Here is a 13,451-nt window from a genome sequence, read left to right on the forward strand (position 1 = left end):
CCTACCCCTCTTTTATCTGATGAATTCCTGCCTCCTCTTGTCTCCGAGAAAGCTCCCCTGACCTCCCAGGACCAGATAAAGTACTTTTTCCAAGTGTTGCTAGTAGTACCTAGTGCCTCCCCAACAGGGCACTGAAATATCTCCCACAGGACTTTTGAGTTTCTGGAAGGCCAAACTTGTGACATATTCATGCTTGATTATTGGCACTAGCATAGTGCCAAAGTAAGCATAGGTTAAAGTAAATGCTCACTCGGTATCTGGTAAAACTGAAGATTTTATTAGTAGAGTTTGAGGAGTGCTGACATCTCCATGGTGCCCTCCAATTCTGACTGTCCATAACTGTTTCAGCCTGAACTAACCACTGAGTAACAGTCTTATTCTTTAACAGTGCGGGATAAATGAGATATGGCTGTAATTTTAAAGTAAGTAGTATTTCTAAGAAGATACAGTATTGCAAACTAGGCTAACATAATTGTGGCCAAGCAGAGGCCCTTTGGACTCTACTTTGAAAAACAGCAAGAACAATTTATAATTAATGCATCTTAAGTATCTATATATAATAAACTAAAATTCTAGAAAAGCTTATTTTCTTATGGAGGCAAAAAATATTCCTTCCATGTAGCTAAAACCAGGCCCTATTTTCAAGTTCAGAATTTGTGGCATCTAAATTAATGACCTTTTAACTTTGTAGGAAATCTTGAAAGTTAGATTTACCCAAAACACAGCCATTTATTTGAAAAGAGCATCCTAGGGTATCATCTTCCACATCTTCTCCTGGAAGAATTCTATTTCTGATGATGCAAAGCTGATTTTAGTGTCTGTATCATTTACCTCCTTACCATGGTGAATCATTAGTAATTATATATTAAGGATTTAGTTCTTTGCCTCACAATTTATTCTAATTATTGGTGGATTTTCAGTATATGCTTGTCTGAAGTCCTATCAGTTAATAAATAGATCTGTAGAAAGCCAGTGAATTTAAAAGAAGTGGATGGATGATACTTTCACGTTCACACCCCCTGCTTAGCATGTTCCCCTCCTTATTTAAAATAAAATCACATCTGTTTCATGAGAAAGAATAATGATTTCAAGTGGAATTAGTAAGAGGAGAAGAAATTGCCAGTTTTTAAATGAATGATATTAATTATTTCTGGTTCTTTAGGGGATTTCTCTTAGTAAATCTAACAAATACGGATTTCAGCATCTTTTGCTTGATTTTAAAAAATAATAATAATATGATCAAATTAAAATTATACAGCTGTCAGCTTTGAAGCCAGACATTTCACAGTAGACATGAAAAATTACCTTGCTCATACTGGTATAATTAAAGCCATAATGCATGCAGAGGTTTCTGTGAATTCTCTTCTCCAGTTAAAAAATGAAATGTTGCCTGACACTTTTCTTTGTCATGAAGTGAACTGTTTTATTTTTCATTTGTATTTAATAAACTTCTGACAGTGTAGCGTCCCTTTTCACCAAGAATAAATGTCCTGAGATTGCTGACTTTTATTTACCCTATATTCGCAAGAAATAATTCTTTTTTAAAAAGCTGAATATCTCAAAATAAACCTTTCTGAAAATAAAGACGAATGATTAAACGATTCTTCAGTTTAATTTGAAAGATACCCACACTCTGATTATGTCCTTCAGATTCTGAGATTTCAGAGAGGAGGTACATGAGGAAACAGATTTGCATTATTTCTCTAATACTATGTAGAAATGCATAATTGATTCACTTTTATATAATTAATTTGGAAAGAGGAATGTTTGATGTGTTAGAATCATTGTTTCCAGCATCTCAGCTAATATAGGCAGAATTATTGAGGTTGTTGAATGAGGTCTTAGAACATGATGTAAAATACACCACCTCTACATTTCCATTTAACTCCTGTTGCTGTTTTAGGAAAAACTTTTTTTTTCCTTTTGCGATTAAAAATAATATTGTTACATATTTTGTATGGTCTTTTTCTTAGACCTATTTTTAGCAATATTCATAAAGAAGAAATGATCAGAGCAGGCTCTTCTTAAATCAGTCTTGACTAAAGTAACAAGTAAAGGAAAATATTTTTCTTACAAATAAATGGTTAGATTCAAACACCAAAAGTAGGAGATCATTTAGACCAAAGAATACCTCAACTAAATATGATTTTAAAGCATTCTTGTTATTACTATAAAGATCATAATCATTTTAGTACTTGCTTAAATTCCAGTTTTTCCTTTTGAAAGGTTGCTTTTAATCTGGTTGCATATTCGGTCACACATAGGCCCACGAATAATACTTTTAAATTTTACTAAAATTTGACTCCATTTCTTTTATGTCATGCACCTTTTGATAATTTCATTATAAACTGTCTGCCTTATGGAGCTTATATCCAAAATAGAGAACACATTTCTGACAGAATCTATGCTTGTTCTGAAAGATTGTGATTGTAAAACCCCCATTGAAAAGAATCACTAGCTCTTTAAAATCTTATCTTTTATGCAGAATATTATGGTAAATATATTTTTTTCCACAAAGTTATGATTATCTGCTAATGAAAATAAAGTTTTTATTTTAACCTTTTTGGGTACTCTTTGTCTAGCAAAATTTTGTATTTGTTCAACAGAAATGTGTATTGTTTCTTGTGGAAAGGATGAGCAGTTATTTTGCTTCTGAGGTACAGCTTTGTCTTTGGGAAAGTGTATTTTTATTCTCATACTGTGAGACTAAGAGGTATTGACTTGTCTCTTTTTCTGACTTTTGCTTTGTCTCTTAGTGTCGCCGTCACCAGGTCTAGAGATGTGCCTTCCTTTGGGCCTCCCATTCCCAAAGGGGTCACCTTCCCTAAGTCACACGTCTTCAGGGACTTCCTTTTGGCCAAAGTGATTAATGCAGAGAATGCTGCTCATAAATCAGAAAAGTTCCGGGCCATGGCAACTCGGACCCGCCAGGAATACCTGAAAGATCTGGCCGAAAAGAATGTTACCAACACCCCTATTGATCCTTCTGGCAAGTTCCCATTCATCTCTCTGGCCTCCAAGAAGAAGGAAAAGTCCAAACCATATCCAGGAGCTGAGCTCAGTAGCATGGGGGCCATTGTGTGGGCAATTCGGGCCAAAGACTACAACAAGGCCATGGAAATGGACTGCCTTTTAGGAGTCTCCAATGAGTTCATCATCCTCATTGAACAAGAAACAAAGAGCGTGGTTTTCAATTGTTCCTGCAGAGATGTGATTGGGTGGACTTCAAATGACACCAGTCTCAAAATCTTCTATGAGCGAGGAGAATGTATTTCTGTGGAAAGTTTCATTAATGAGGATATCAAAGAGATTGTCAAAAGGTTGCAGGTGAGTCTCTGCCTTCCACTAACCTGTGTGCAATTTTCCTTTCATAAAGCTTTCGAGACAGACTAGAGCCAAGTTACCAAAACTTGTACTGTGTGACTGGCTTGTCTGAAAATTCCCTTGCTAATGAAACATAGTCTCTCTCACATTTGTGTTTTCCATTTTTAAGAAAGTGAAGTAGCAGATGAGTAGGGGAAGACACATTTATTGTGTGTTTGTCTTGGAAACCTCTTTGCGTTTTCCAATGCAATTCCACAGCCTTGGTGACTAATGTTCCAGCCCCAGCCAATGTGCTTGAATTGTTAAAAGAGTTATATGATTGAGTATCTGCTGCCTTAAATGTTCTTAAGGGTCAAATGAGTGGCGGCGTAGTTTCTCTTTGCTGCCTGCTCTCTGTAGGTCTCTGTTGGAGGGTTTCCTTTGCATCTTCAAGGAAGCCATTAAGCTCTTTGGATACAAAAAATATTTTCTTTTTTGACCTAATGAATAGATACCAGTGAAGGGTAAATAACCAGACCACTCTTCAGCTGGCAGCAAGGCATTCTGAAATAAACCTGCTTGCAGTATTTTTTTGAGGTGTGTGTCCACCCTTTAATACCCATTGCATTAAGCCTTGATATTTTTTGTTTCTCTGTCTAGTTTGTATCGAAAGGTTGTGAATCGGTGGAGATGACTCTGCGAAGGAATGGGCTAGGACAGCTTGGCTTCCATGTCAACTACGAGGGCATCGTGGCTGACGTGGAGCCCTACGGCTATGCCTGGCAGGCGGGACTGCGGCAAGGCAGCAGACTGGTGGAGATCTGTAAGGTGGCAGTGGCCACTCTGAGCCATGAGCAGATGATTGATCTCCTGAGAACATCTGTCACAGTGAAGGTGGTCATCATTCCTCCCCACGACGACTGCACTCCACGGAGGTAGGTCTCAGATGGCAGCTGTGATCCTGCGCTCTGTCTTTTGTACCATCAAGAGTATCTCCTAGTGGGGAGGATAATAGGGTGTTGCATGAGCAGATGACATCCATGAAAAATCTGACTCAGGACAGCCCTCTCAGCATGGGGCACTAGCAGCTGGCAAGATGACTACCTTGGACCATTCCCAGGTTTTATTGCTCTGGATTTACAGCTCTAGATTTATAAAGTTGCTGTTACAGATAACGAAGTTTGGTAATATCCTTCTTAAGCATCTTGCACAAGTAGCTGAGAGACATTGAAAATTCACCATTAAAATACAGTGTCTCAAACTATTGGTTTGTTTTTGTTTTTTAAGTTGTATTTTTATTCTTCCGTTTATCTTATTTGTATCCAATCACCATCCCAAATTCAAAACATTGGAAGGCAGAGCATGACTTACCCAGCTTTTTCTTAACTGCGCTTGCATGTGCTGGGAATTAACTTCAAAGGAACTCATCCTGCCTGTGTTGTTTTGGCAGGTTGGTCCCTGCTTTTTCCCAAAGGGAAAGCCCAAGTGCTCCCTGCCCCTCCCAGCTTCTGCTAAGTGAGCAGGGCTGTTTAAAATTTCATTTTCCTGTCTTCTTGGGGTTTCCTTGATTGAACAAATTTAATCAACTGTTTCTTTTCTCCTTTGAGCATGCCCATTCTATTTTTGCTAGTTTTTTCAATTTATTAATTTTCTTTGAACCCATTTTCTGAGTTTCTTTTAAGCTTTGAAATTCTTAGGCCTCATAACGCCAAGATAATACTCTTTATCCCATCCTCCTCCCACCCCTGTGTCTTGTTCTGCACCTGAGCTCTGAATGATCGAAAGATTAAATGGCTATGATGGGTTATTTGTGTCCTTTAAAAAGTAGCAGTGATGACAGTCAAAATGTTTTTTGAACCAGTTGTTATAGACCAGACTGCACTTAAGATAGTATTTCATAGTACTATCCCAGGATGGCCCAGGATTTTGTGCTCTCTTTTGGATGTCTGGGTTTCCCTCAAAACCAAAATGTATATAATATCCTTTACTTTTTATTTCACATGTTGGTGGTGGAAGAGGGAGAGGTATTGAAACTGCCTTATATACACACTCTGCCTTGAGCCTTTCTGGTTTCACCATTGTGCTGAGTCATTTAAAAATGACTCTTGAAGTAGATTAGAAAGGCAGGTGGGTTCTTCCTCACAGCATTCTCTGCACTCCTCCTCTTGTCTCTCTGCTATTCCTTTGTTCTCTCCTTCAAACAGCCAAAAGTAAATAAGATAATCAAGCACAATACAGAGTTATAGACTCATTCGAAAATGAAAGCCATAGATCTTGTGGCACCATCTTATTTGCTCAGAGATCTTACCCCTTATTTTAGGCTCCCAGGTGTGTCTGGGGGAGAGGGAAGGGGAAGTCGGTTTGTTTGAGTGTAGATGGAATAGGACAACATGACTGACATTGAAATTGGGAATAGTTGTTATTAGAAAAATGGGTCAGAAGGCCTGGCTCCAAAAATGCATCTGTGCTATTATCTACAGCAAAGTAGTATGCCTTCCATACTTTCTATGGTGTGTGAGTAAAAATAACTTTCATTTGCTGTTCTCATGTTAATGTGTCAGGCCCTGCAAGGAACATTTTCATTTCCATTAGTACATTTAATCCCCACAACAACTCTATGAACTAATGGTACTATTATTATTCCTGTTTTAGAAGAAACGCACACCCAGAAAGGTTAGTAGCTTCCCAAGTTCATCTAGCTATTTAGGCAAATTTTGGTCTAACTTCAGCATTTAAGCTCTCAACCTACTTTGTACATTTGGGGCACAAAACTCTTTGTCATACACCAGCGTAAGCAGTGATGTGTTGGTAAACTAGCTCTCTGGGGGCGGGCACCCTAATTTGTAGCGGTTGCTGATTTCCGTGGTGTAAATACTCCCACCATGGCCAATTTTAAGCTGTCAACATAATATCACTGAATGAAGAGTTGGTATCGATGGGCAAGCCAGCTCCATCACACCACTGAACGAATGAGCCACTTTTGTCTAATCTCCCAGGGCCCCCAGTTTCCCAGAGCAGTCAATGCCATCCTTCTCTACCCTCCCATGTGCCCGGGTTAGGGTATAGGATGGGAAGCTGGGGTAAAGGATGAGTGCCCAATGCAGCCAAAGACCTCAGCGCCACACTCTACCCCTTTCACTGCAGGTCAGTTCTCACTCAGACCTTTTGGGCAGATGCAAAATGATGCCATTGAAGCCTCTGGAAGGCTGAAAGCCTTGCTGTCCTCCTCCCCTCTTCAGAAATGGCTTCAAAAGGAACAGTTGAAGCATTAACACCTAGCTACAGTTTTCAGCAAAATAAGATAACGCTCTTTTGTCATTTTTTCCTTCTCCCCCACACTTCACACTCCCACTGCTGTTTTCCTAGCAACGGGTTACTCTGTTCTTTGACTAGTCACTCTCTTCTTCATTTGTTAGCTGGTACCACAGCTCCAGCCTGAGGATAATGGGCCTCCCCTGGCCCAGCCACCCCACAGCCTCTGGATTCTCAAGGGAGTCAGGGTCCTGAGGGGGTCTCAGGCCCACGTGTAGAGATTGGGTACAATTAAAAATACCCATGGTTTTGAGCGTTGTTAGTTTTTAAAAGCCAGTTTACCAACCAAACACAAATGTATAATAGCACTATTTTCCCTGTTCTCAAAAAATAAGCTGACACTGTAGGAATTGCTTCCAAATTAAAGATGTTTAGAAGTGAATAAAGTGACAGGGAAAAGGAAAGCAAAAATTTTTGAGCCCCTACTGTGTGCTGAATGCATATTTTTAATTCTCAGGGCAGCTTCATTTCCATTAAAAGGATGGGGAGAATAAGCCTAGGGAGATTTTATAGCTGCTTGAAGAGCGAATTTGATTAGCTAGAAGGACATAGTGATGGAAGCTCTGTGAGACCTTTTTTCATTACTTGTGAATAAGTCCTCTCCCTCCTTAGGCTTTATCAAACTGAATTTCATTAACATCAAATACCCAGACAGTTTCTAGCTGTATATTAAGAGTGGTAGAAATGAAAAAAGACTATAGAGAAGATAAAGTCTTTGACTATAGAGGTCTTTAAGCAAGTTTTAGTATTATATTAGAAATTGGGAGCTTAAAAGAACATTTCAAATAAGTGTTTTAAACTAGGAAAAACTAAGAAACTAGGGCCCAAAAATGAAAATGACTTGTCTGTTTGACCTACCTCATCACTGTTTATTTGCTTATTCTCTGCCTTGATGTAAACGTGTCTAGAAGCAGCTTATTAAGGTACATGTACAGGATCACAAAATAAAAGCTCAGTGAGGGAATCTGGAGGTGTGGGCATGGCTTAAGAGAAAATTTTTGTAAAGTTAGTGCCTAAAATATGTAACAATAAAGGAAATGTACTGGTTTCTAGCCTCTAATAGAAAAGGATAAAGATGATACGATTCATTGAGTTCACAAGTTAAATCAGAACATTGCTGTGGAAAAGCAAAGCTAGTTCTGATTTTGAGGCTGAGAGAAAATTTCTCATGGATTTTGTAAATTCTTATGAATATTCTTTTGGCAAGAGGATTCTCACATTATATTAACATTACATTACATTTATAGATTCAGAGCATTCATACTATGGGTGTGCCATATTTATTAAAAGTAGACTTCTAACCATACTATGGTAATAGTCCTATTTTTAGCAAAAAAAATAATAATAAATGTTTTTTGCCAAAAATGGCATAATTTTGTCAGAAATATCAGAATCAATACCTGAAATTATATCAAAGCCTAACATCAGCCTATTACCAAAAGAAGATTTTTTTTTGACATTAGAAATCATTAGTAAAAGTAATGTCCAATATGCCATAAAGCACATTTTGCAAACTGCAGCTGATAGCTCACAGGTAGGTTATACAATCAATTTAGGAAGCCATACTAATGTTTTTGCTTGTTTTAAATGAAATGGAATAACACAGAATATAACAAAATGAAAAATATCAGAGTAAAGGTGTATATGTAACTGTATTTGTATTGCGCTGTTCCACAGTGTAGTATGTATTTCAAAAAAATTTGAAATCCACTGCCATTAAAGCATAAAGTGGGTACAGAGGAGTCTTGGGCAGAGAGTCAGATTAAGGTGAACCTAGGCTTTTGGGAAATCTGAGACAGTGATAGAGAAATCCCAAGAAAAAAGCACCCATTGAAGGCTTGGGCTAAGATTGAATGGAGCAAGGACCCCATCAGAAACTATAATTCTCCCTGAGCATGTGCTCCCAAAGCGGCAATTTTAAAAAAGTAAGAGGAACTGAAGACATGGGAGAAGAAGCCTTGTGGGACACACATCTGAATCATTCAGGGATCATGCAGTGAGACATATAGAAAAAGTCATGAATGAGTGGCAATGTGCTTATTCTCCCATAGGCCAAGTGCCCATATCCTTTCATTCTGCTCTCCCCTCCACACCACACCTCCTCCCAAGCCACACCCCTCATGTCAAAGCCAGGTTTTCAGCTGGATACCCCTGTAGCTGCCAGTGCTCAGGGATCTAGGAGAAAGGATGCCCTTTAGTCCAGCGCTGTACTATACAGGAACCCCGAGTCTCATTTGCCCATTGAGCACTTGAAACATGGCTAGTCTAAATGAAGGCTATATAATACGCATCAGATTTAGAAAATTTAATAGAGAAAAAAGTAAAATATTGCATTGATAATTTTTAATTAAAATAATAATTTTATTAAAATATTATTTTAATATTTCAGATATAGTGGATTTATAAAATATATTACTTAATTCATTTTACCCATTTCATTTTACTTTTTTAATGTGATTATTAGAAAATTTAAAGTTACATATTGGCTTATATTTGTATCTTGAATTATTTCTCTTGGACAACACTACTTTAGAAGCTCCTTACATTATCCTTAATATGCCTCTTAAAGGACTATTTCAGAATCACTCTGTTTTAGTGTGCTAGCTGCCAGAAGGCAATATACCAGAAATGGAATGGATTTTAAATAGGGGAATTTAATAAGTTGCTAGTTTACAGTTCTAAGGCCGAGAAAATGTCCCAATTAAAACAAGTCTGTAGAAATGTCTAATCTAAGGCATCCAGGGAAAGATACCATGGTTCAAGAAGGCCGATGAAGTTCAGGGTTTCTCTCTCAAGTGAGATGGCACATAGCGAACACAGTCAAGCCTTCTCTATCAGCTGGAAGGGCCTATGGTGAACATGGTGTCATTTCCTAGCTTTCTCACCTGGCTTCTGGTTTCATGAAGCTCCCTGGGAGGCGTTTTCCTTCTTCACCTCAAAAGTTCACTGGCTCGTGGATTCTTTGCTTCATGGTGCTGCAGCATTCTCTGCTCTCTCCAAAACTCCATTCTCCAAAATGTTTCCTCTTTTATAGGACTCCAGAAACTTATCAAGACCCACCCAAATGGGTGGAGACATGTCATCACCTAATCCAGTTTTAACAATCGCTCTAGATTTAATCACATCTCCAGGAAGATGATCTGATTACAGTTTCAAACATACAGTATTGAATAGGGATTATTCTGCCTTTACAAAATGGGATTTAGATTAAAACATGGCTTTTCTAGGGGACATACATCCTTTCGAACAAGCACACACTCTGTTATCTCCTCCTTCTCAAGTCTTCGCACCTGTTTCCTAATCCTAGAAATTCCTTTAAGAAAGAAAATAATGTTTTTCTCTTAGTGATAAAATTCAAATGCACAGTTTGAGTTAATGCTTTAGTGGGAGTACTTTTTTTTTTTCCGGTAATTTGTCTGTCAATCAAGTTAATAATGGATAGAACCTTCCCCAGTTGTTTGGGGAAAGTGGGTCCTAAAGTTTAGAGGGTGGGATGGTGGCACAAAAAAGGACTAACATGACAGAAGATATTTGTGCCTGCCTTTTTCCTTTTTAAGCTGCTGCATTGGGACAGCCCTACTATGAGAGATTTCTGACTTTGAAAACAAAAAAAGTGCAATTTTCAGATTCTTTGTTCTCTAGGAATTTGATAATTGCAGTATTTCTCGTAATGGATATTTTTTTCTCCTTATCTAAATTTGGCTCTCAGTTTAGATTTCAAGATTTCCCCCTCCATAATTTTTTCACTATCAAAACCTCAACTGATTCAAAACTGTATATCTCTTTAAAATCCTTGATTGTAATACGCAGTGAAGGGGATGTGGGACAGACAGCTTCTTTCCTCTGAGGCACCATGTGCAGGGGTCTGCTCCCCTGCCATCGCCTGTGGCTGCCTTCCCAGCCAGGCTCAGGACTGACTCTGACTCAACAGAGTCTCATTTCTTGAAGGTTTTGTATCTCAGACTACTGGGATTGAGTATTAGAAAATACCAGTGTAACATTTCCTGGGGGTTTCAAAAGGAAAATGATTATAGTGCCCAAAGATTAAACGATGGTTCAAAACAGAGGAGCCATTACAACTTTTAATGAGAATGAGTGTGGTTGTACCCACAAGAAAAAGCAGTATTAATTTTTCTTCCCCATTTTCCCCCTCCCTAATAGGAGTTGCTCTGAAACCTACCGCATGCCAGTGATGGAGTACAAAATGAATGAAGGAGTTTCCTACGAATTCAAGTTTCCCTTCCGAAATAATAATAAGTGGCAGAGGAATGCCAGTAAGGGGACTCATTCCCCTCAAGTTCCAGCCCAGGTGCAGAGTCCCATGACCTCGCGGCTGAATGCTGGGAAAGGAGACGGGAAGATGCCTCCTCCGGAAAGAGCCACCAACATTCCTCGAAGCATCTCCAGTGATGGGCGCCCACTAGAGAGGCGGTGAGTGTGCCCTTGGAAGGTTTGCTATGACTATGTGCCCAAAATTTACATAAAACTACATCTGGAAGCACTAGCTTTAGGCCTTCCCATATTTTACTAGAAATCAAGAATTAAAATTAGTGGCTTCCAAACATGGTAGCATTCCAAAGCCATAAGGATGAAGGAAGATACGTTCCCGGAAAGCGTTCAGCTCTGAGCAATGCTATTTGTGCTTTGCTCTTTCATTTCCATGGGATGTCAGTGGGAGTCATTACTGCATACTTAGTAGCTGTGTAGATTAGAAGTTGGTAGACTCTTTGAGGTGACAGTGACCAAATTGTCATCTTAGATCATCGTTGCCTTTATGTGGACGAATGATGTAATAGAAGCAACTGAATTCAGGTTTTTGGTTGAGTAACTGTTGTTTGTGTCAGAGTGCTAATAAAGAATTGCAAGAAAGGAAAGCAGCCTTGTACAGCACATTCATAGTTTCCACTGCTCTGAAAGTAGGTGAAAATAATAGGAAGAAGATGTTATGCCGGTTAAATACTGAGTGTTTAATCACTCAGCCCTGAGTAAAATAAGCAAAAGGAAGAGGAATGAAGGAATCCCAGAAATTAAGAAACCAAGATTTTGTGACTAAATTTAAAAGTCATCATGGACTCCCTCACTAATGATACTAGTTAGCGTCGCCTTTACAAGGATGGCTGTCACTTCTGAAATTCACTCTGAAGTAAAATGCAGACTCTTTAGAACTATAGTCTAGCCCTATATTTGACTGTCCCAGCACATAGATCTTTTGTGTTTATTAAACTTTCCCTTAGTCCCAGTTTATCCCTCTCTAACCTTGTGTTTACAAGAACTTGACTTAAACTAGACTAAGTATTTCTAAAATATGAATAATAATCGGTACATTATTTTTAATTATTGCACTATAAACTTAGCCCCAAATTATCTGTGCTAATGAAGGAGACGGTTTAACGAATAACCTGCTAGTCACCTGCTGGAAGTAGCCAGCTGCTTCTTCCTATTCATCCACTGTCCTTTCCCAATCACTTCTGCCTGTCATGATCACGTCTCAGAATGCATTTGTCACCTCTCCCCACCCCCTGCCCTGACACACACACACATACTGGAGAGGGGCCAGAAGCCCCGAGAGCCGGGGAACCTCGATCTCTGTTCCAGGAGCTGTATTAGGTAGAAGGAAGGTTCCCTGTGGAAGCCAAAACATGACCCTGATTCATCTGAACAGCAGAATCAGGTCCAAGAAGAACAAGGTGCCAAGGGAAAATAGTTCCCAGATACACATACTCAGCAGTTCAGTTTGGGAGCAGAAAGTTGGAAGTTTTAAAAACCGCACTATGAAGTCTTTTATCTTGGTCTGATTCTTGAGCTGTTGCATAAAACATTGTCACTTGACTATTTCAAAATAGTAGAATTCTATGTAGAAGTAATTTAGTACAAATAAACAGAAAAATCAGACAACAAGGTCTTCTAAAATTCCTGATTTAAGCCCAGATACTTATTCACTGATCCTTGCTATCTATCACATTTAAAGATTCCTCTCCCAAAGTGGCCACACTCCCATCTGGAGTTCTCCAACTTTCATTATTTTTTAAAGGAAAAGATCCAAGAAATCTCTGAATAAATTCTTTGTTCTGTATGTTCCAAACTTGGCTCTTCTGAGATGTGTTAACCGGATTCATGATTCGTCCCAAATTTTGAAAGATGAACCAAAGAAATAATTGTTGAGAGAGAGAGACCTTTTTTCCCTCTCAATGCTATTTTCTTTCTCTGCAGAACAATCAGCAGGCTTTCACAACCGAAATTGTTTTTGTCATTCCCCTTATGTAATAGTCCATATAATAAAATAGAATATTTTTATTCCATGTTGAATTAAATCTCTGCAACAGGAGCAAAAGCTTGTTGCTGTCAATACTGATCATCAAAAGTGAAAATATTTTTTGTAACTCATTGCTTTTTTAGTTTTCAATGCTAGAGAATATATAATCCCATTGTTGTAGATAGAAGTCGTTGAGTTTTAGAGGTTATTTCTTGGCCGTATACTTACGTCTGCTTTTCAGCTTGAGTCCACACAAAGGGAAAGTATATCTGAGTGCTCATTCTTTGAAGCTGTAAGGGTAGTCCTTTGGCTCTCTGAGCAATAGAGATGAAAGTTGGTACAGGTGAGGTCACCAGTGGAATTCAGGGAAGTTGATTTATATTCAGTAACCCCAAAGGATTCTTGGTTTCAGATGTTCCTCCTTCCTTCTGAGCCAGTAGCAATCTGACTGGCAATCCTTGGGTTGTTTGGCTATCGTATCATGTAACAATGTCCTCTCCTTTCTTTTCCAGTTCCATTGCCTTCCACCTTCTGGTACCTCCTCATAGCTTTTTTTCCTAAAGCTTCTAGGCCAAACCTCGTT

At 38.7% G+C, this 13,451-nt stretch overlaps 1 protein-coding gene across 17 annotated transcripts in view; it reads left to right on the top strand.

Annotated features, from left to right (window-relative positions):
* Positions 1 to 13,451, top strand: part of SIPA1L1 (signal induced proliferation associated 1 like 1) — a 417,008-nt gene that overhangs the window by 341,479 nt on the left and 62,078 nt on the right. For all 17 annotated transcript variants that reach the window (XM_077122897.1, XM_077122901.1, XM_077122902.1 and 14 more), the window contains 3 exons: positions 2,757 to 3,327; positions 3,964 to 4,238; positions 10,777 to 11,046. In XM_077122897.1, the coding sequence (XP_076979012.1) occupies positions 2,757 to 3,327; positions 3,964 to 4,238; positions 10,777 to 11,046 (1,116 nt within the window). The remainder of the gene's footprint in view (positions 1 to 2,756; positions 3,328 to 3,963; positions 4,239 to 10,776; positions 11,047 to 13,451) is intronic.

This window comes from Tamandua tetradactyla, chromosome 12 (genome assembly GCF_023851605.1).
Source record: "Tamandua tetradactyla isolate mTamTet1 chromosome 12, mTamTet1.pri, whole genome shotgun sequence".
In the NCBI taxonomy this organism is placed as follows: domain Eukaryota; kingdom Metazoa; phylum Chordata; class Mammalia; order Pilosa; family Myrmecophagidae; genus Tamandua; species Tamandua tetradactyla.